We start from the raw sequence: 24,160 nt of genomic DNA, 5'->3' as shown, positions 1-24,160 counted from the left end.
TATCCCCATTGCAGATAAATTCCTAAAGCTTTCCAACGAAAAACTTCAGGCACTGAGAAATAAAAAAAAAGTGAATTCAATTTTTTGGTTTCCAAAATAAACAGGACAATAAAGTTGACTACATATACTGAAATCATTCTCATTAAGAATTGGGCATAATTGCCAAGAGATCAGATAATCTCAGAGTATATGATAAAAAAGGAAAGATCAGAGGCAGAGCTCTACTACAGATTGTTAAGAATGCATATTTCAAAATTGAAGAACAGAAGTCTAATTCCAGGGTAAGACACTTTGGAAAATAACACTCCTCCATATTTTTATTCATACTGCTCTCCAGGCCTCAAATGTTCCCATCACCCTCCTTATCTACCTAGCAAACTTTCATTCATCTTGTAAGATAAGGCTCCTAAGACTTCTTTAGACTCCTTTTCCTCAAGGTCAAATTTAAAACACTCTTTTGTGTGTCCCAGTGTACTCCATTTGTACTTCTATCATAAAGTCCTTAACTCCCACAACTCTGGAACTCTTGAGAGGGAAGATCACATCTCATTTGACTTTATAGTCAGCATAGTGCCTAGCATATAGCAGAGGGTGCTAAACTGGATGCATGAAAGGAAGGCAGTTTAGGAAGATTAGGACTTCTAGGAAGCCTGCAAGGATAATTTTGATAGTGCAACTATAAATGTGCTCAGTAAGGAGAAAAATCAAAGAATATTTCAGTGAATACAAACATATAAACTGCTTAGAAACACAGGAAAACATGGGTGAGTGGTAGAGGCCCTGACAAAGCCAAAAATAGTTGAGTGTATCATGTTGCTCACATTCCAGGCATCATCATAAGAACTGTACAGCTTTCCTGAATTTTTATCCTGAATATTCCCTTAGCTTAAATAATAATATTTTTACCACATATGCCCCTAAATATTATAATGCTGTTTTGTTTATATTTGAGCTTAAAAAAAAAAAAGGTATCTTCCATGACTTGTTTTTCACATAATATTTCTAAGATTTCATCTATATTGCTGCATGTAGCTATAGTTCATTCACATGGACTGCTATAAAATATCACAATTTATTTACTCATTCTTCTGTTAGTGAACATTTGCATAGTGCCAGGACTTTTTGTTTGTTTTCTAATATCACCTAGGTTACTACACATCTCCTGGGGCCAGAGGGTACTCATATTTAATTTAACAAGATAAATGTCTTCAGAAGTAGTAGCATCAATTTAAACACCCAACAACAGCATGTGAGGCATCCAACTGCCATCTTTACCAACACTTGGTATTGTCAGGCTTTAACTTTTGCCAATCTAGCATGAAATGGTAAGTATAAATCGGTATCTCAACATGGTCTTATTGTATATTCTCATTGCAATAGTGTTGAACAATTTCTCATATTTATTTGCCATGTGTATTTCTCTTCTTACATTAATTTTTTCAGAGTACATACACATTGTTGTCAAGTCAATTCTGATGCATGGCAACAATACATGTGCAGAGTAGAACTGCTCCATAGGGTTTTCAAGGCTGTGACCTTTCAGAAACAGATCTCCAAACCTGTCCTCCAAGGTGCCTCTGGGTAGGTTCGAACTGGCAACCTTTCAGCTGGTAGTTGAGCACTTAACTGTTTATGTTGGCCAGGAACTCCACATAGGCTGTAAAAGTATTTAATTATGCACCCTAACATAAGGCACAGGGACACACATGAACACCAAGATCAAGTGTTGTTTCTGGGATAGAATAGAGGGGAATATCAAGGAATGATATGCCAGGGAAGTTCAACTTTATTTGAAATTTTACTTCTTAAACTGAATACAGTTACTTATATTACTCTCTATACTTTTGAGTATCTCTGAAATAATAAATTTTTTAAATATATAACAATTAGGGGAGTACCGATCAGGTACTTTGCGGAATGTTTCTCAGCTTGGATTTGTCTGGCGTCTTTCTCATGATTAGTCTGGGGTTGTGAGTTTCTAGGAGGAGGACAACAGAGGTGGTGTGCCATTTCCATTACATCGTATCAGGGATGCATACAATCAGCCTGACTCATCGCTGCTGATGTTGACCCAAATTATTTTTTTACACCCCAGGGATCTTAAGGCATTGAGTCTTAATAAAAAGTATGAGACATCATGACCCAAAAATGAATATAAGCAGTAAGAATGGCTCAAATCAGACTTAATTCTGTTTAGCCAGTTTATAAGCAATTGTTTAAATATAAAAAGAGTTACAAACACCTCTGAATTTGTCCTTTCCCTACCAATATGGTCTGTTTTTAGAAAACATTTTAGTTCTCCTATTCTACTTTCAATGCTTTAACTATCAAAAGAAAGCTTCTATCTGGGAATAAAGGCAGGATATTGTTCCTACTAGCTTATTCAAGGTTGGGAAAGAAAAAAAAAGAACAAGGGAAGTATGGGCTAGGTAGTTTTCACACATAAGTACGTCCAAACTGCATCTGAGTTCCTTCATTATTGTCTGGGAGAGCTGCTTCAAACGTCCACTGTGTTTAAAGTTAACACACACATTTACAAACATGTCATCCAATACCAAATGCTTTACACAATAAACTGTAAGACAGTGCACTATGAATTCCCCCAAATATATCCAAAGCAACCTTGCCCTAACTCACAACGATGATTCTGTTCTTCTTAAGGTCTCAGTGATAGTCATAAGATTATAGTACCAGAAGCTAGTTTCGTTTTGTTTTTTCACAAATATATACGTGCGTGTGTATATATGTATATATATACACATACACACAGTGCTTTAGGTGAAGGTTTGCAGCAAATTATTTTCTCATTAAACAATTAACATGCATATTATTTTGTGACATTGGCTGCCAACCCTGCGATGTGTCAACGTTCCCCTTTTTGATCTTGGGTTCCCCAATTCCATTCACCCAGCTCTCCTGTTACCTCCCGCCTTCTTGTCCTTGCCCCTGGGCTGGTGTGCCCATTTAGTCTCATATACCTGGTTGAGCTACATGTATTACTGTTTGTTTTATAGGCCTGTCTAATCTTTGGCTGAAGGGTGAGCCTCAAGAGTTAAAAGGACTTCAATATTGAGTTAAAAGGACGTCTGGGGGCCATACTCTCACTGTTTCTCCAGTCTCCATCGGACCAGTAAGTCTGGTCTTTTTTTGTGAGTTTGAAGTTTGTTCTACATTTTTCTCCACCTCTGTCCAGGACCCTCTGCTCACAATCCGTCAGGACAGAGGTTAATCTTTAAATAATATTAGGTAGGCAATTTTTTTTAATGTTTACTCCACCATCACCCATGCTATTCCCCAGCAACCCACAGAGCAGGCAAAAGCATGAAAACAAAATAATAATAATATTCAGTTACTCTAAATTCTTGCTCAAGTAATACACTCTGCCTCCACGAGACTTTTCAAACTGTCAATCTCTTTCTTGTCTCTATACAGCATAACACATACATTTTGTGCTAGATGTGTCTTGAGAAACAAACGAAAAAAAGATATAACATAGAATTTAAACTAAGTTCCAGCTATCTGCACCACTCTTCTTTCCCTGGTCCCACAGATAGTTTAAAAATATGACTACAGTGCAATAATAAATGCTGCTCCGACATTTAATGTTTGAATGAAAATGTGGAAAAAGTTGTTTCTCCTCCCTAAAAATATACAAAACTGCATGTTTTAGCAAGAAAAAAATGAATTGCTCCTTTTAAATATTAGTCATTTTAATATAATGAAAATTATGTAAATCCTCCGAGAACTTCCAACTATCTCTAAACATAATATAGCAATTTTGCTTATGTGGATTTAAAAATTAAAGCTGCCTCTATACTCTCAGCAAACAATTGTCCAGGAAATACATTACAAATTTGATTCTGACCATGTTACTATGCTAAATTCTACAACAAAATAATTAGACAAAACACAAAGGCTCTAAGCACTGAAAATAATACATACAGAGATAACTATCTTAAAAGAAGCATATTAATTTAAACCAGTTTTGAATATAGCTGTGTTGTCATCTATCTGATGTCTGTTTTAAGACAAATCAAAGTTTGTAACGTGACAAGTAACGGAGGCAGTGTAGAGCAGGGTAGTACAGTTGAAAAAGCACAATTACTGGCCCTCCTGTGAAAACTGAACAGGCTCAACAAAGATAATACATATAATATTTATATGATGCTATTTAGTGTCAAAAAGCTTTAACACATCACCACATAATCCTCCCAACAGGAAAGTTGTTGTAGTAGGAAATCATCGTTTTCTAGCTAAACAAATTTGTGCAAATGAACCTCTCTTAACGTATAACACGTCCTGGTTTTTTGATTGGTGGTTGTTATTGTTGCTTTTCTGTTTGTTTGATTTTGCTTTGGGGCGAAGGACTGGGATAGTATGGGAGACAGGATACCAAGGGGAAAACTGGTTTATTAGCAGACACTGAAATCAACTTAATGGGTCAGGACTAACATTTTTTATTTAAGGAGTAGGAGGAGGTAGAACAAAGTACATCAGATACAGTAACGGTAAGCATATTTTGTGAAATTTTTGCTTTAGCTGCATCTCTCTAAAGAATTATATCTATATGTGGATATAGATGTGTGTATATACTGGGTCATGGTGTAAAACGTATTTCTTACTATGTGTCATGATCCAAAAATCTGAAAGCCACTGATTGTGATAGAACAATCAGGATTTAAAAGTTACTGCCACACTAGATAAAGAAATAAAGGGCATCCAGATTGAAAAAGAAGAAGTAAAAGTATCTCTATTTGTAGATGACATGATCTTATACACAGAAACCCTAAAGAATCCTCCAGAAAACTACTAAAACTAATAGAAGAGCTCAGCAGAGCCATCAGGATACAAGGTAAACATACAAAAATCAGTTGAATTCCTCTACACCAACAAGAGGAAATCATCAAATCAATACCATTCACAGTAGGTCCCAAGAAAATAAAATACTTACCACAGATGTAAAAGACCTATACAAAGAAAACTACAAGACACTACTGCAAGAAACCAAAAGAGAGCTACGTAAGTGGAAAAACATACCTTGCTCATAGATAGGAAGACTTAACATTGTAAAAATGTCTTCTACCAAAAGCCATATAGATACAATGCAATTCCAATCCAAATTCCAACGACATTTTTTTTAATGAGATGGAGAAACAAATCACCAACTTCATATGGAAGGGAAAGAGGCCACAAATAAGTAAAGCATTACTGAAAAAGAAAAACAAAGTGGGAGGCCTCACACTACCTGATTTTGGAACCTATTATACCGGACAATAGTCAAAACAATCTGGTACTGGTACAACAACAGATATATAGACCAATGGAACAGAATTGAGAATCCAGACAAAAATCCATCCATATATGAGAAGCTGATATTTGACAAAGGCCCAAAGTCAGTTACATAGGGAAAAGACAGTCTTTTTAACAAATGGTGCTGGCATAACTGGATATCCATCTACAAAAAAATGAAACAAGAACCATAACTTACACCATGCACAAAAACTAACTCAAAATGGATCAAAGACCTAAATATAAAATCTAAAACAATAAAGATAATGGAAGAAAAAATAGGGACAATGCTAGGAGCTCAAATACATGGCATAAACAGTATACAAAACATTACTAACAATACAGAAGAGAAACTAGATAACTGGGAGCTCCCAAAAATCAAACACCTATGCTCATCCAAAGACTTCACCCAAAAGAGTAAAAAGATTACCTACAGTCTGGGAAAAAGTTTTTAGCTGTGACATTTCTGATCAGTGTCTGATCTCTAAAATCTATATGATACTACAAAAAACTCAACTACAAAAAGACAACCCAATTAAAAAATGGGCAAAAGATATGAACAGGTACTTCACTAAAGATGCCATTCAGGTAGCTAACAGATACATTGGGAAATGCCCACGATCATTAGCCATTAGAGAAATGCAAATCGAAACTACAATGAGATTCCATCTCACTCCAACAAGGCTGGCATTAATCCAAAAAACACAAAATAATAAATGCTGGAGAAGTTGTGGAGAGACTGGAACACTTATACACTGCTGGTGGGAATGTCAAATGGTACAACCACTTTGGAAATCGATTTGGTGCTTCCTTAAAAAGCTAGAAATAGAACTACCATACGATCCAGCAATCCCACTCCTTGGAATATATCCTAGAGAAATAAGAGCCTTTACACGAACAGATATATACACACCCGTGTTTATCGCAGTGCTATTTACAAAAGCAAATAGATGGAAGCAACCAAAGTGCCCATCAACGGATGAGTGGATCAATAAATTATGGCATAGTCACACAATGGAATACTACGCTTCAATAAAGAACAATGATAAATCCATGTAACATTTCATAACACGGAGGAATCTGTAAGGCATTATGCTGAGTGAAGCCAGTTCCAATAGGACAAAGATTCTTTGAGACCACTATTATGAGAACTCAAGAAATAGTTTAAACAGAGAAGACAGTATTCCTTGACAGTTATGAGAGTGAGGAGGGAGGGAGGAAGGGGGTATTCACTAATTAGATAGTAGACAAGAACTATTTCAGATGAAGGGAAAGAAAATACACAATACAGGAAAGGTCAGCACAACTGGACTAAGCCAAAATGCAAAGAAGTTTCCTGAATAAACTGAATGCTTTGAAGGCCAGCGTAGCAGGGCCGGGGGCTTGGGGACCATGGTTTCAGGGGACATCTAGGTCAACCGGCATAATAAAATCTATTAAGAAAACATTATGCGTCTCACTTTGGAGAGTGGCGTCTGGGGTCTTAAATGCTAGCAAGTGGCCGTCTAAGATGCATCAATTGGTCTCAACCCACCTGGAGCAAAGGAGAATGAAGAACACTGAAGATGTAAGGAAAATATGAGCCCAAGAGACAGAAACCAAAAAAAAAAAGCCAAACCCAGTGCCGTCAAGTCGATTTCAACTCATAGCGACCCTATAGGACAGAGTAGAACTGCCCTATAGAGTTTCTAAGGAGCACCTGGCGTATTTGAACTGCCGACCCTTTGGCTAGCAGCTGTAGCACTTAACCACTACGCCACCAAGGTAAATCAGAGACTACATCAGCCTGAGACCAGAAGAACTAGATGGTGCCTGGCTATAACTGATGACTGCCCTGACAGGGCATACAACAGAGAAGCCCCAAGGGAGCAGGAGAGCAGTGGGATGCAGACCTCAAATTCTTGTAAACAGACCAGACTTAATGGTCTGACTAAGACTTGAAGAACGCCAGAGGTCATGGTCCCCAGACCTTCTGTTAGCCCAAGACAGGAACCATTCCCAAAGTCAACTCTTCAGACAGGGATTGGACTGGACTATAGGATAAAAAATGATACTGGTAGGAGTGAGCTTCTTGGCTCAAGTAGACACATGAAACTATGTGGTCATTTCCTGTCTGGAGGGGAGATGAGAAGGCAGAGGGGGACAGAAGCTGGATGAATGGATACAGAAATACAGATGCTGTCTCATTAGAGAGAGAGCAACCAGGAGTATACAGCAAAGTGTATTAAATTTTTGTATGAGAGACTGACTTGTAAACTTTCACTGAAAGAACAACAAAAATTAAAATAAATAAATAAATAAAAGTTACTTCCACAGGGTTGTAAGGATTAGATAAGATTATAGATATAAAGTAACTAGCACAGTGTTAGGTTTTATTTTTAGAACTATGATTACTTAAGAATAAAACACCAAGCCAAACCTGTTGCCATCAAGTCGATTCCGACTCATAATGAAGTGTTAGTTCTAACTTCAGACTTCTACTCCAGTTATTAAAAACGCTCAAAAAAAAAAGTTCTTTTTACCTAGTTAGAACAAGAAATGCATCATTTACAAACAGCCTTTGGGTTCTAACCAATATATCTTTTTTCCAGTGACAGTCATTATTTTAAGACTTCTTTAGTAACTTGCTGTCATGTTCTTACGACCTTAAAGGCAAAGTTTAGTAATGACCACAGACCCATGCTATTTTTCTCCATTTTGGTTTCAAATGAAGTCATTCTATATAATGAGAGCCAACGGAAAAGGGGCTGGATAATAAATGTTTCAAAAGTCAAATATACGTCCCTAAAAATATGATCTAAAAAAGTGATAATCCAGCATGTCACCAACATTTCAGGTGTAATCTGCCTACAGCAGACATAGATGCTCTGAACACAGTAGTGAAACAAGTCTGTGCAAAAAAATGCTTTCAGAGACTTGCATTGTACGCCACCAGATGAATTAAATCACCCTCCCCCACCAACACCACCACTATGATAAACAATGAAATTTAGGATACTAACATTTTTACTGGTAACATCCTATGCTAAAGGAAAAGTTTAATAGGAGACTGAAAGCACAAGAAGCTAATGATTTATTATTAATCATATTAAAATAACTGAATAAATCCTAGTCTGCTAAAAGTCAGATTTCTCTCGACATTTTATTGTGCCTAATAAGAACTAAATACGTAAGCAGCACAAAAGAAGAAAAATACACAATGATCAAGTGGATCAGAAATGGACGAATGGTTCAGAATAATGAAGTCTACTATTTTAAGTCACTATATTGAAAGATCAAAAGAAAAAAAAAAAGGCCCACTAAACATGACTGTCAAAAAGGCATGTGTTAAAATTTGACATCCGTTAAAGTCCCGATCCTTGAAGAAACTCATTTGACTTAGATGGATACATGCTTAACGTGATATATCTATGAATTTTTATCCAAAAGTAAGCAACATACTTGAGGGAGACAATTAAAAGGATTCCCATTCAGATCAGATATAAAACATAGATGTCCATTATCACCATTATTATTTAGTTAGTATACATAATTAGAGGAGAGAACGAAATGAAATGCAGACATTAAAATAATAATTATTTGAAAATAGTATTATTATATACTTAGAAAACCAAAAAGAATCAACTAAAAGAAAAATCAATCCAAACCTTAAGAGAATTCCGTATGGTAACTAAGCATAAAACATAGCAATCACAAGCCTTCACATATTAAAAAACCAACAAAAAGCAGTTAGAAGACAATGAATATAACCCTGTTCACAACAGACAGAAAATCTAGTAATAAACTTTAAAAATGTACAAGATCTATATGAAGCTTCATTAAAACACTTCTGAGGAACACAAAACCTGAGCTCATGAAACCACAATTGTCAATTCTCTCTAAATTAATTATTCTACAAATTCCACACAATCCCAATGAAAAACACAACAGAAAGAATGGGAGCCAAGGGTTGAGACAAGATGATTCTAAACTTCATACAGAAAAATGGGCAAACAAAAATAGTTAAAATATCTCTAAAAAAGAAGAGTAGCAAGAAAGGAACTCGCCTTATTAAGATTTTTTTTAAAAAAACACAATAATTAAAGCAAAGTAGTATTGAATGCACAGACAAATCAATAGAAGAAACATGCTAAAATGGAACTTTCGAAGTATGTCACAGAAGCCTTAAAAATATCAACTGACTTTGGTGAAGGGTAAGACAGTACACAATACTGGGGAAGCCAGCACAACTTGTACAAGGAAGGTCACGGAAGCTCCACAGACACATCCAAACTTCCTGAGGGACGGAATTGCTGAGCTGTGGGAACCATGGTCTTGGGGAACATCTAGCTCAACTGGCATAACATAGTTTATAAAAGAAAATGTTCTACATTCTACTTTAGTGAGTGGCATCTGGGGTCTTAAAAGCCTGTGAGAGGCCATCTAAGATACTCCACTGGTCTCACCCCTTCGGGAGCAAGTAATAATGAAGAAAGCTAAAGATACAAGGGAAGGATTAGTCCACATGACTAATGGACCACACCTACCATGGCTTCCACCAGGCTGAGTCCAGTACAACTAGGTGGTGCCTGGTTAACACTGACTGCTCTGACAGAGATCACGATAGAGAGTCCCGCACAGAGCTAGAGAAAAATACAGAACAAAATTCTAACTCACCAAAAAAGACCAGACTTACTGGCCTGACAGAGACTGGAGAAACCCCAAGAGTACGGCCCCCATACACCCTTTTAGCTCAGTACTAAAGTCACTCCTGAGGCTCACCCGCCAGCCAAAGATTAGACAGGCCCATAAAACAAAACGAGACTAAAGGGGCACAATAGCCCAGGGGCAAGGACTAGAAGGCAGGAGGGGATAAAAAAGCTGGTAATAGGGAACCCAAGGTCAAGAAGGGGAATGTTGACATGTTGTGGGGTTGTTAACCAATGTCAAAAAACAATATAATCCAGTGCTGTCGAGTCGATTCTGTTTAATGAGAAGCTAGTTCTGTAAACCTTCATCTAAAGTACAAGAAAATACATATATATGTATCAACTGATAAATACAAAAAAAGTCTGATACATTTTACACACACACTCACTCACAAAGTCAAAGCTGAACACAAAATATATCGGGAACTCACATCAAGACTAAAAACAGTTAACTTTTTAATTGGGTAAAGAAATCCTACAAATCAATTTAAAAAAAAATACAAATACATAAAGTATAGGAACAGGTAATTTACAGAAAAAATAAAAAGAAATCTTAAACATATAAAAACACACTCAACCTTACTTATAAAGAAAAAACTGCAACTACACTGACATAATGTTTTCTCACCTATCAAAGTGGTAAAAATATCAAAAAGTTTGTGAACACACTCTAGACAAGTATGTGGGAGAAAATGGCACTTTCATACACTGATGGTGGGAATAAAAGCTGGTAAATCCTTTCTAACCCTACTTGGCAAAATACATCGAAATTAAATGTACATATCCTTTCACCTAGCAATTCTACTTCAGGGAATTTATCCAAGAAATATACTTTACACAGGGATAGAATAAATATGTACAGCATTTTTTACTGCAGCATTTTACGTAAAAGCAGACAATTTGAAACAAATTAAATGTCCCTCAGTAGAAATCGTATTAAATAAACTGTAGTACATATACACAATGCCATCATTTAAAAAACCCTTAGTAGGAGCTCCAAAATATATTAACTGAAAAAAAAAAGAAGGAGCAGACAATGAGGAATGGGTGCCATTTGTGTTTAAACACACATTTTTGCTTGTATATGGAGTACGCTTTAAATGTTTCTGGAAGATTTAAAAAACAGGTAAACAAAAAGAATACATTTTTGTTTAATAGGTGCAGGAAGTTTCTGGAAAGATACATAGAAACAGATAAGGGGAACTGCGTAGTTGGGGGGAAGATGAAAAGAAGGATACAAATATGTGTAAAATTTAAAACAATAAATTAGTACCCATTAAACAAAATATAAACAAAAAAAAAAAACCCATTTGCCACTGAATCAATTCTGACTCATAGTGACCCTAAAGGACAGAGTAGAACTGCCCCATAGGGTTTCCAAGGAGTACCTGATAGATTCAAACTGCCAGCCTTTTAGTTAGCAGCCGTAGCTCTTAACCAATGCTCTACCAGGGTTTCCAAACAAGATAGAGTCAAACTATATTTAGAGCGTTCAAATTTTTATGATTATTTATGGACAACAAATGAAAAATAAACTCATATAAACTACAGCTATACGACATGATCCTCTGTATATAAAAGATGAATTTGAGGTTTAGTAAAGAGTTTTATTCTTGGACTACTGTCAGAGGTTAAAAATAAACTGGGACAATGACAAACATTTCTAATTTATCACCTGACAGATATGAACAACATATACCACTGGCTAATATAACTGTTATCTCAAGGGCACCCCTTACTTAAAAGCTAAAAAAAAAAAAGAAAGGCGGGGGGAAGGGATGGTTGTTATTAGTACTTTTCCTATTTATTCCAATGTTAGTCTCTTTCGAATAACAATTAAGGGAAAGGAGAAAAGAAATTCTTCCCTGCCTTGACACAGCTACATGATAAATTACAGTAGCCATGTTTTTCTATTCAAATTTGTCATCTTATTAATCACGTAGATAGAGTGGCAACTATCATGGCATTACAGTTCCTATAAAAGAGGATAAGAAGAGGTAGAAGAATGTCAATTCAAAACACTTAGGCAATTGACAAGTTACGTAACAGAAACAATAGCATGGAAAATGCTATTGAAACATACTAATAGTGTTTATTTTAAAATTTTAAAAACTGAATATGCAGAGCAGTTTTAACTATCTACTGCAAAAACAGTTTCAATTACTAACCTCAAAAATATAAAAAGAGGGATGAAAAAGAAATTTTGACAGCTCTTAGGTATAACTCAGTGGTAGGAACAAGGACGTGTGCCAGAGGTAGGGCACTGAAGTCAGATACCTGCACCTCACCTTCTTCTGAAGAACATTAACCTTCCGCTCCTTCACATCCAGCATATCCTTAAGGTCATGAATCTCTCCCGCTTGTGTCCCCTTCTCCTCAGCCATTTCCTGAATTTGTTTTGTCTTTTTATTCAGCATGGTTTCCTTCTCTTCCAAACGCAATCGGAGGGCATCCACCTAAGAATGCAAAAGTTTACATATGACTATTTTAAAGGAAAGGACTATAATGCCTGTAGTTGTCCAAATGCTACTTATATAGTAAATCTTTCATTAGAATCAAATAAAATACTTCTCTAAATTTAATTGTTACCATTTAGAAATTAACTCTACAACTTTGTGGGCACTTTTATACATTTTAAGTCAGTTAAACTTACACAGGTTATACCAGAATACATAGCTCTGAATCAAGGAGACAAAATAGAGAATTGCTATAAAAAGGTTATAAAGAAGTTGAGTTTTCTACTTCTAGAAAAGTAATTTCTCTAACTTTTTGTCCATCAAAATCACCTGGAGGACTTATTAAAACACAGACCTCCAGGCCCAGCCATCAGTTTCTGATTCAGCAGGGGGTGAGGTTCAAGAATCAGCATTTCTGCTCCAGGAAACCTAAAATCATGACACTGCTGTATGAGAAAATACAATCTACCCCCAGGGTGTGATACTTCTAGGACAGAATATAAGAATACAATTAGTTATCCATACAAGGCAGAAACAAAGGCCTACTTTCAGACCCCAAAACTAATCAGCTAAATTCTGGTATCTCGTTTCAATTATTCCTGGAGTTTAATAGCTTTCATTAGATATAACTTTAACATAACTAGAAATCTACTAACATTTTATAAACCAATGACAGCTAATTTTATCCAGCTTTTAGTTATCCCATGCATACTTACACACTAATTTTTTGTGTGTGTTCTGCTTTTCCACTAAGGAATAATAATTCAGCAAACATTTACACATTTGATTACAGCAAAACATGGAGGTGGATTTCTTTTAAATAAGACAGGGCTGTTCCACAGATACACAATGTGAGGCATATATGCAAGCCACATATGTAATTTTAAATTTTCTAGTAGCCACATTAAAAAATAAAAAAGAAACAGGTAAAATCAATTTTAATAATCTATTTTCTTTAACCCAATATATCTAAGATATTTTCATTTCAACATGTAATCCATATAAGAATTATTAATTAGTTATTTTACATTCTTTTTTTTTGTACTAAGCCTTCAAAGTTCAGTCTATATTTTACATTTACATCACATCTCAATTTGAAATACTAGTAAGCTACATTTCAATTGTTCAACAGCCACATGTGGCTGTTAAGTTATTGTATTGGACAATACAAATCTAAGATACCAAGTATGTTTCTATAAAACACCTCTCATCATTAACTTATCCTATATTGTTTTCCTGTCTAACTACTGATTAACCCGCAAAAGAAAAGCAGGTAATATAAGTAATGACTCACACTGAAAGTATGGCAAAACTGTCAAGAATGATCTAATATTATACTGAACTACAAGGTAACCGAAAATCAGTACTGTGTGTAGAGTCGTACATACTGCTCAGTAAATTCTACAGAAAACTTCCTAGGAGAACAGTCTTAATTGAGACTACTATAGCTAAGTCATTAAGTACTTACAAATTATGCTGGACTATTTTGGAAAGGAAAAATATGTAGATAAACCAGATTTCACTCGGCTGAACTACATTTCCACCAACTACTTCTGTGCCAAGAGTCTCACCAAGCAAGTATTTGGGGAAGCAATCTTTTCAGATCTCATTTATAATTCTTTACGACAAGTTCTACCATGCCCTCTCAACAAACACTCTCACCTCTAATTTACCTCTATTCTACATCAATAAATCATATGTGATTAACATTACTATCTCCTGGAAAGGTCCACCTAAGAACTTCCAAACTCTGAAAATCTTTTTTCTGAATCACAAACACTGTATATTCTTTTTTCTCCTACTCCTACCAAATCTACTCTTTGTCCATAGCACAAGCTCTGATTTATAAAAAGCGTCCTTATTTCTTTTGTCATTTACCTCACTTTATCTCTCTACTCCCCTTTTTCATCATGTCTGCTTTCTTCACCTCACCCTATGGGTAGTAGAGACATTAAAAAAATTAAAAAGGTGAAAAGGAAACTACCAATGTCTGAGATAAAAAACATACTGGATGAGATGAACAGATTAGGCATTACAGAAAAAAAGTTTAGTGAACTTGAAAATATAGCAATAGAAACTACTCAAAGTGCAAAGCAAGAAGAAAAAGAACAAAGGAGCCTAATACTACAAAACACCAAGACTTATTACACAGCTAATAAAAAATAATAAAAGCATTATATTGGTACACAAATAAACAAATAATCATTGCAATAGAGCCCAGAAACTAACCCACACATGTAAGTTTTGATCCTTAACACATTTAATAACACTTATTTTCTAACATACCATATAATTTAATGAAAAGACAAGCCATAGGCTGAGAAAAAATATTTACAAGTCATATATTTCATAAGGACTTGTATCCACAATATATAAAGAACTCTCAAAACTGAAGAAGAAAACAACCAATTTTAAAAATGAGCAAGAGCTATAAACAGGCACTTCACCAAAGAAATACATGAATGGCAGGTAAGCACATGAAAAAGGTCCTCAACATCATTTAAAAAAAAAAAAAAAAAACTAAACACGTTGCCATCGAGTCAAATGAAACTCATATGACCCTAGAGGACAGAGTAGGATTGCCCCATAGAGTTTCCAAGGAGTGTCTGGTGGATTCGAACTGCCGACCTTTTAGTTAGCAGCTGTAGCACTTAACCACTACGACACCAGGGTTTCCTCAACATCATTACTAATCAGGAAAATGCAAATTTAAAACCACAGTGAGATATCACTATACACTATTAAAATGGCTTAAATTTAAAAGGCTGACCATACCAAGAATCAACAAGTACGTAGAAACACAAACTTTCATACACTGATAGTGGGAATGTAAAACCACTTTTGAAAATAGTTTGGCAGTTCCTTAAAAAGCTCAGCAGACATACATCTACGTACCATGTGATCCAGCCATTTCACGCCTAGGTACTTATCTAAGAGAATGAAAGAATATGTATATACAAAGACTTGTACACAGATGGTCAGAGCAACTTCATTCATACCAGTCAAAAATTGGTAACAATCCAAATGTCCATTATCGGGTGAACAGATAAACCGTGATGATACATCCATGTAACAGAACACTAGTCAGTAGCAGAAAGGAATGAACTATTGATACATGCTATGGCACTGTTCAATATGATAACTGTATCCAGGTTTTGGTACCTGGACACAACATGGATAAAACTCAAAATGAAGTACCGATACATGTTAAAACATGAATGACTCTCAAAATAATTACACTGAGTCAAAGAAACCAGATTAAAAAAGAGGGGGAAGGGGAAGGTACATACTATGTGATTCAAGTTATGTAAAATTCTAGAAAATGCAAACTAATACAGGGACAGAAAGCACATCAGTCCTTTTCAGAGAATAAGGCAGGGAAGGAGGAGGTGGGAAATATCAGAGAGGGGCAAAAGGAAGGGATACAAGAAAAATCCGCGAAGTGATAGATAATATTCATTACCTTGACTGTGGTGTTGGTTTTCAGGTGTATGTGTCCAAAGTCATCAAATTGGACACCTTAATTATTTGCAGCTTATTTTATGTCAATAAAGCTATTTTAAAAAGGAAAAATAGTAAAACAGCATGGTGTTGGCATAGGAATAAATCAACAGACCATTGCAACAGAAATAGGAGCCCAGCAATAGACCCATACATATATAAAACAGAGGTGACATTGCAATTAGTGAGGAAAAGACAGAGTATTCAACAGTTTTTAGACAACTGATACTCATGTAGGGGGAAAGGACAGTTAGAGCCTTAATTTATCATACACAAAACAGAATTATGGTTGAAATAAGAATCTATATATGAAAATGTTTTAAAACTTTAAGAAGGAAATACAGAAAAATACTTTTAAGACACTGAGATATGGAAGAATTTTTTGTTTTAAGACATAAAAAGGATACATTACAAAGGAAAATACTACAAAAACCAACTATGTTAAAATTTAAAACTTCTGCACATCACGGCACCATTTTAAAGTGTTTGTTTTACTGTTTTATCCATTTTTTATATGCCTAAGATATTTCTTAATAAAAATAATACTGAAGTACAAAAGGCATATTTATACCTTTTTTTTTAAAAAAAAAAAAATGCCGATATTTTATGAATTGGCCAAAATTAAATAACTCAACTTTCGGATTCTATTTCTAAAATTTATGACCATTTACAATTACCTCCCAAAACTGAAATACATATAAATCTAGCAAAACATGTACAGGATCTGTATGCTAAAAACTACAAAATGCTCGTCAAAGAAATCAAAGCAAACCTGAAGAAATGTGCTCCTCCCTTAAACATTCTGTGAATTGCAAACTATGAGTTAAGGTATGTCAAGATGGCCAGCCTACTTAATATTTTCCTCAGGGACAAGGAAAAATAAAAGCTTATTTTGTAACGACAGAAAATGTATTTTCCTGACAAAACAAAAGAACTTCATAAGTCAAGCTCTGTAAACTCAACAGATCTTATACTAAAATTTCCAGTTTTAGTACCTGGATTCAGCACTAAAGACCTTAGGGTAAAAATAAAAACCCACTGCAAACAATGATGAACTAACTAGATTACTTGATTATCACTGCATTCTCTAATGGTTTTTTCTAAAGTGCAAATAACAAAACTCTTAGTTTCCATTTGTCTACCTATCAGAAACACTCCACCACGCAAAGAAAGGAAAAAGGTCCAAAGAACAAATATCAGAAAAGACTGAAATACTGATTCAGTTGGGAGAAAAGGACCACCACCACAAGGACTATTGTGGAATATGAATTCAACAACCAGACTGCTTCAAGGAGCCAAGAGAACCCATTGACCCTTATCCACTTGGCATTCAGGCACAGTTCAAGCCAGCCTACATGGCTACTAATCCTGTTTGACAGTATCAGATTCGGTTCCTACTAGCTGAATCCATAATAGGGCAGCAGTCACAGTGAGTAAAGAGGGTGTTTATTGAGTCCTTTGACCCCTCTGCAAAGTTACGGAGGTCAGGGTCTTAGAAAAGTATGTTGTTGTTAGTTGCCATTGAGCTGATTCAGACTCACGGCGACCCCATGTGTACAGAGTAGAACTGCTTCACAGGGTTTTCAAGGCTATGTGGCTTTCTGGAAGCAGATCATCAGGCCTGTCTTCTGAGGTACCTCTGGGTGGGTTCCAACCCCCAAACTGTCAGCTAATAGTTGAGCGATAGTTTGCACCACATACGGACTCCTTAGAAAATTATATGTAACAGAAAATTTAAAAATAATCATTTGCATTTAATGTCTACATTCTAATCTATGTTTTGTACGCTACATATTCCTACCTTTAATACACCTAATCAATAATCACAAGCAAAAAACAAAGCAACTTACCTAAAAAACATTATTTTACCCAGTATCACATAAATACACTGTTAGCTTATAATAAAGGCAAAAAGTTCAGACATTTAAACCTGCAGAAAAGTCTGTATTGCCTAATTTCCTTGTTTCCCATTTCTTCCCAACATCAAATTCAGAAAAATAAAGAGGCTTTTCATCTACAAGTCAGGGATCACGACACAGCAGGAAAACATCCTTCATTGTTTCTAAATGTTTCTTCCATTTGATGGTACCAATGCCTCATAAGGCAGTATCTGTGAGACCCTGTGTGCAACTTCTTTACCAGAAGTACCGAGGTGCCCAAGCTACACTTTCATATTAGATCCCTGAGTCAGGTAAATGACCTGGGAATGTGTCAGTGCTAGCCAGTCATAAATACCTGCATGTCATTTTGAGGGAATGTCAGGTATGGGACCCACAGGAATTGGTGACTGAAAAAGGTAAAGAAATGAAAACTCTTGTTATAAGCATAGAAACCTTTGGTTTAAGTGTTGCTGGAAACGTTGTCTAATACAAAAAATATTTCGTATCACAAATACTAGGCACAAAAGTCATCCAAGTTCATATTCTATTTACTAAATGATCTTTTCTTTACTAAGTATTCAATTCAAATCACTTGCATACACTTATTCTTGGTCAAATTTTTCATGCAATGCAGAATTTAAATGTGTTGGTCTGGAGATGTGAGATAAAAACAACCACAAAAACCACTTCACTACTACCAGATTAATTACTCTGAATTCTACACTGATCTTTTGGTTTGGAGTGAACTAAATTTGTAGTATAATTTTGCGTGAGGTCCATATTTTACAAACCACAAAAAACATATTCAGGAAAACCCCTCATAGACTAGCAAGACACACAGTCATCACCCTAACGCCATTCCTGGCAGGAGGAATAAGACCTTGTTTATTCACATCAACTAAGCTAGAGGAACAGCATCCACCCAGCGTGCCAAGCATCAGGGTCTGCGGTGAATAGGTTATGCCAACATCAACAAAAACAGAACAAAGTTTTCTCTACACACAGTGCTGTTCTGGCCTCTCATGTCTGATCACCAAGTTACTGTCTCAACTTTTTTTTTTTTTAACATTAGTAAACATATCTAACTGCATATCAGTTTATTACATCTAACTGCATATCAGTGGTAATAATTAATTGTTGCCCCCCCCCAAAAAAGTGGCTTGTTCCCTGTAATTCTTCTCTTGGCTTTGCCAATATGACCTCTCCCTTTCTCTCTCTCTGACTGCACCTTTTCAGTTTTCTTCAGTGGATCTTCTTTCATCTTCACATCTTGCTTTATATAGTTTCCTCTGGAGAAACCAACTCAATCCTAGGCTTTAACCATCACCTCCACCATGACAGCTCCAAATCTTTACTCCTAATCTAACCAGTTCTAAAAATCTGAGATTCTAACAAGGGTTTTCTATTTAAACTAGATCTTCCATTGAATATTTAGTTTTTCTTTTAAAGGACCTTTAAAGATCACCTAATCTGGTCAAACATTAATGCATATTAAATCTGAGTGGTATCTGTTATATTACCTTCTGGTATCCTGTAATATTTCATAAATTTTTTTAAAAAGTAAACAACCTAATTTAAACTCATTTTAAAGCTGAAGAAATCAAAGTCCAGCCTAATTAAGCAACTTGTCTAAGGCTATTAAGTATAATTTCCTGCCATCACATTTCCATTGTTCCCATCTAGAAAGGAGGCTGGATGAAGGGCACTGGGCCGTAAGATTGACAGCATACAGACTACATACACAAGTAAACTTATTTTAAAAGGCATTTTCAAAAAGTTGACTTGAGCTCTGTTTGACGCCTCATATTTGACCCTGAAAAAAAAAAAAAAAGTTGGAGCATTCAGAGGAACAAAAAGTCTAGCGTGTAAGAGAAAGGTCATATTGGCAAAACCAATAAAAGAATTATAGGCAACGAGCCACTTTTTTCTTGCAATTAGTTATTTCTACTGATATGTCATTAGATAGATCTGCTTAGTAATGAAAACAGAAAAAAGGTTAAGATAGGTTGAGAAATAGTTTTGTGACCAAAAAGGTCAGGGGTAGAGATGTACCATCCCACAGTACACAGTTTATTTACACTTTGTTTACCCAAAAAGAGCTGCAAATTTATAATCTAAAAAACTAATGTCAGTATCTTCTCCACCCACTTCCCCTTGAAAATTCCTAGGAAAGAGGACACAGTAATGGCTATACAGTGTACTGCAATAAGCTGTACCCAGCCATCCAGCCCCGACAGAAACGCATCTACTCTTGTTCTTTGTAAAACTAAGAAAGGCCAACCTAGTGCTTCTATCTTGACCCTTCTAAGCCAACATATTTGTTACATTCCTCATTCTAGTATCAGGACTAAGATCAACTAAGCCTTATAGCCCTATCTATGTGTGAAAACCCTTAGAATCACAGAAAGGGGGATTTCTGTGTCAGAGGGGCCCTTAAAATGTCACCCAATTCAATCTCTCATCCAAAAACTGAATCTCCTTATACAATATCCCTTTCAAACAGACCTCTCTAGCATTTGAACACCTCCAGTAATAACCAGGTACATGGCTGCTCTCCAGAGGCAACCCCCACCCTGGTTTTAATAGGTATAGTAAAAAGTTATATATTATCACGAAGTAAAAATATGAATAAAAATGTTTTTCTGGTAGTTTTACCCATTGGTCCAAGTTATACCCCACAGGCCAAACTCTCTTCCATATAACAGCTATTCAAACACATGCAGACCATCACATACCCTCAAAAGTATTTTTTTTCCAAAGTACCCTTCAACTGTTCCTTAATATGTCATGGTTTCAGAGTCTTTACATGTAAACGTGCTTCAATTTGTCAATACCCCTCAAATCATTATACCCAGAACTAAACATAATTATTTTAAGTGTAATCTAATAACTACTTCCTTATTCTAGACATCTCTGAAGTAACCTAAGACTTCCTAACTTTTTTTTTTTGGTAGCCACTAGCCAGAGGCCTGGTATGCATGGGGAAGTTGGGCAATAAATAAGGAAGACATTGGAAGACTTGACGTCTTTGAGTTACGGTGTTGTGGAAGAATCCTGAATATACCAAGGACTGCCAAAAGAATGAACAAATCTGTCTTTGAAGAAGTACAGCCACAATGCTCCTCAGAAGTGAGGATGGTGAGACTTTGTCTCACATACTTTGGACATGTTATCAGGAGGGGGCGAGTCCCTGGAGAAAGACATCATGCTTGGTAAAGCAGAGGGTCAGAGAAAAAGAGGAAGACCTTCAAAGAAATGGATTGACACAGTGGCAGCAACAACGGGCTCAGGCACAACAATGGTCATGAGGATGGCACAGGGCCGGGCAGTGTTTCATTCTGTCGTACATAGCGTTGCTATGAGTCAGAACTGACTCAAAGGCACCTAACAACAATAGCCAGACACTGAGGGAATACTTAATAAGGCTATTTTGTGTTATTATTTTTTTTTTCTTAAATGGGGCTTTTTTGTTTGTTCTTTTTTGCTAGCTTTTCACTGGAGAAAAGGAGACATGGCAAATAAAGACTTTTACATTCATTCTATTAAATTTTATGCTTCTAGATTTAGCCCATTACTCTGCTCTGTAAAATCTTCTGGAATGCTGAATTTCTCATCTAACATGCACATTACATCTCTCCTCCCCATCTTTTTTTCCATCCAGTTCATTAATAAAAATATTTAACAAGTTTAGAGGATTACAGGGTACTACTGGAAACTTATATGTAGGTTATCATACACCATTAAACAATACCTTTTGGGAGAAGTCATTTTATAGTTATCCAGCTTACATTTCTCCATCTTTTTAAAATTGCTTTGCCAGTGCCTTGAAAAGTACAGAGCTACTGTATCACCCATACATTCCCAATCTACCAGTCTTGAAATCCTACCAAAGAAGAATACAAAATTAGTCTGAGTTGGCTTTTTTTTTTTAAATAATATTTTATTACGTCTTAGGGAGTTCTCCAGTCTCAACTAGCCAAGTAGGTCTGGCTTTTTGTTTGTTTTTTTAAGGAATCTGAGGCTCTATTCCAAATTTTTCTCCCTTTCTATCAGGCTGAGATGACCTATTTTTAATGCTGGCTATTAGTGATCACCACTTGCACTTCAAGGTCCTCACAAGCCTTCTCTCCAATACTCCATTCTAAAATTACATGTAGGAAAAAGATTAGGTTGTGTGTAGATGTAGCAATCCTCTTTCTGGAAAATTAAAGTGACATTCGCCCAAAGTCAACCTTAGAAACTACTCTTATCTTCATGATTCCTCAGTGATGATCAACAGCAGATAAGTGATTTTATTTGTATCTGGGATTTAAATCATCCTAACCAAAAGACAAAAAAACTTCAAAACCAAAAAAAAAAAAAACCCCCGTGGCTGTCAAGTCAATTCCAACTAATAGCAACCCTAGAGGACAGAGCAGAACTGCCCCATAGGGTTTCCGAGGAGGCTGGTGGATTCAAACTGCTGAGTTTTTGATTAGCAGCCGAACTCTTAACCACTGCACCACCAGGTCTCCGTAAAACAACTTTGTAGTACTTCTCAAACTGGAAATCCTATTAAAATATAGGCTCTAATTCAGTAGGTCTAGGGTGGGCTCAAGATTTGTGTTTCTAACAACCTCCCAGGTGAGCCAACGCTGTGGTCGTTAGACTACACTCCAAGTACCAAGGTTGTAGATCTCTTTGATGATTTCTTACAATTTCTCTTTCCATATAACTGGGGCTTCATTTTCATTTTGCCACTCTTAAAATATACATCTTACCTTTTTTAGTCCCATGATCATCTTCTTGACAGGAAAGACAAACAATGCAGATACAGAATTTCACCTGCTCCATCATCTAGCAAATGCTTAGGCACTGAGCTACTAACCAAAAGGTCAGCAGTTCAAACTCACCCAGGGGTACCTGGGAAGACAGGCCTGGCTTCTGAAAGGTCATAGCTTTGAAAACCCTATGGAGCAGTTCTAATCTGATATAGTATACATGCGGTCATCGACAGCCAGAATCGACTCCACGACAACTAACAACAACAACAACGTCATCTAGCAACTTTATACCAACAAACAGAAGCAAAAGATAAGCTATTCCTTTTAGGATCTGTCCCCTGAAAGTCTTCACCTTTTTCGATCTTCAGAGTTTTTAACTGATCTTGGAGTTTTAGCTTTAACAGACTACTGTGGTTAGGTCTGTGCCAAACTATTATATTGATCTTTGATTATTTTTTCCTACTTGTTATATTTATGTCCTTTTGTCTACTATTCCTTCTTGCATCTCACTCCTTGGACATAATGCCCTTCTTTCTAAAGTATATCCCTCAGCAGTTCTTTCTATGGGGATCCATGGGTAGTAAAAAAAAAAAAAAAAAAAAACTATCAATTTTTGTTAGTGTGAAAAAATATCTTTATTCTACCTTCATGGATGAATGACATTTTAGCTAGGTACAGAATTCTGAATTGTCACTTTTTTTTCTCTAACCTCAGAAGATTTTTTTTTCATCTTCTCACTTTTGTTGCTGCTGTTGAAAAATCAGCTATTTGGTATAATTGTTAATCCCTTGTAGGTAATCTATCTTTGCTCTCTGATGCCTTTTAAAGATTGGTTTTTCCATGATTTCATTTTCATCTATGTAGGTATGGGTAATTTCCTGTTCAAGAATAATTTGCTCCTGAATTGAAGTACCCATGCCTATTATCAAGTCAGAAAAAAATCTCAGCAATTATCTCTTTTAAAATGACCACCCATTCCCTCTATTCTCCACTTTAAACTCCTGTAGATGTTGAGTTGGGCCTTCAATTTCCATGTCTGTTAACCTCTCTTTATTAATTTCTGTATTTTTAATCTCTCCTATTGACCCCTAGGTAATATCTAATTAGATTTATCTCCCAATTTGCTAATTTTCCCTGAACCTCTCTCTAATCTGCAATTTAAAACACCATTTTTCACCTTAATTTAATTAATATCTAAAAATCTGCTTAATTCTTTTAAAATCTGTCTATTGTTATAGCGTTTGCTCTTTGTTCAGGCTTTAAATCCTTCCTTCATGTATTTAATAATAATAACTAACATTTACCGGAGCCCTGGTGGCACAGTGGTTAAGAATTCGGCTGCTAACCAAAAGGTCGGCAGTTCAAATCCACCAGCCACTCCCTGGAAACCCTATGAGACAGTTCTACTCTGTCCTGTAGGGTCACTATGAGTCAGAATCAACTCAATGGCAATGGGTTTGGTTTTTTAACGTTTACTGAGTGCTACTATACACATACATGTATTAATTCATTTAATTCTCAAAACACTCTATGAGGTGATGCTTTTATTTTTCTCACAGATGAAGAAATGGAGGCACAGAAAG

General features: G+C 35.9%; 1 protein-coding gene across 14 annotated transcripts in view; it reads right to left on the bottom strand.

Moving 5' to 3' along the window:
- The window catches only part of ERC1 (ELKS/RAB6-interacting/CAST family member 1), a 528,761-nt gene that overhangs the window by 366,970 nt on the left and 137,631 nt on the right, over window positions 1–24,160 (bottom strand). For all 14 annotated transcript variants that reach the window (XM_023548994.2, XM_064284767.1, XM_010590789.3 and 11 more), the window contains one exon: window positions 12,266–12,433. In XM_023548994.2, coding sequence (XP_023404762.2) covers window positions 12,266–12,433 — 168 coding nt within the window. The remainder of the gene's footprint in view (window positions 1–12,265; window positions 12,434–24,160) is intronic.

This window comes from Loxodonta africana, chromosome 4 (assembly GCF_030014295.1).
Source record: "Loxodonta africana isolate mLoxAfr1 chromosome 4, mLoxAfr1.hap2, whole genome shotgun sequence".
Lineage (NCBI taxonomy): Eukaryota > Metazoa > Chordata > Mammalia > Proboscidea > Elephantidae > Loxodonta > Loxodonta africana.
This window is presented reverse-complemented; position numbering and strand designations above follow the sequence as displayed.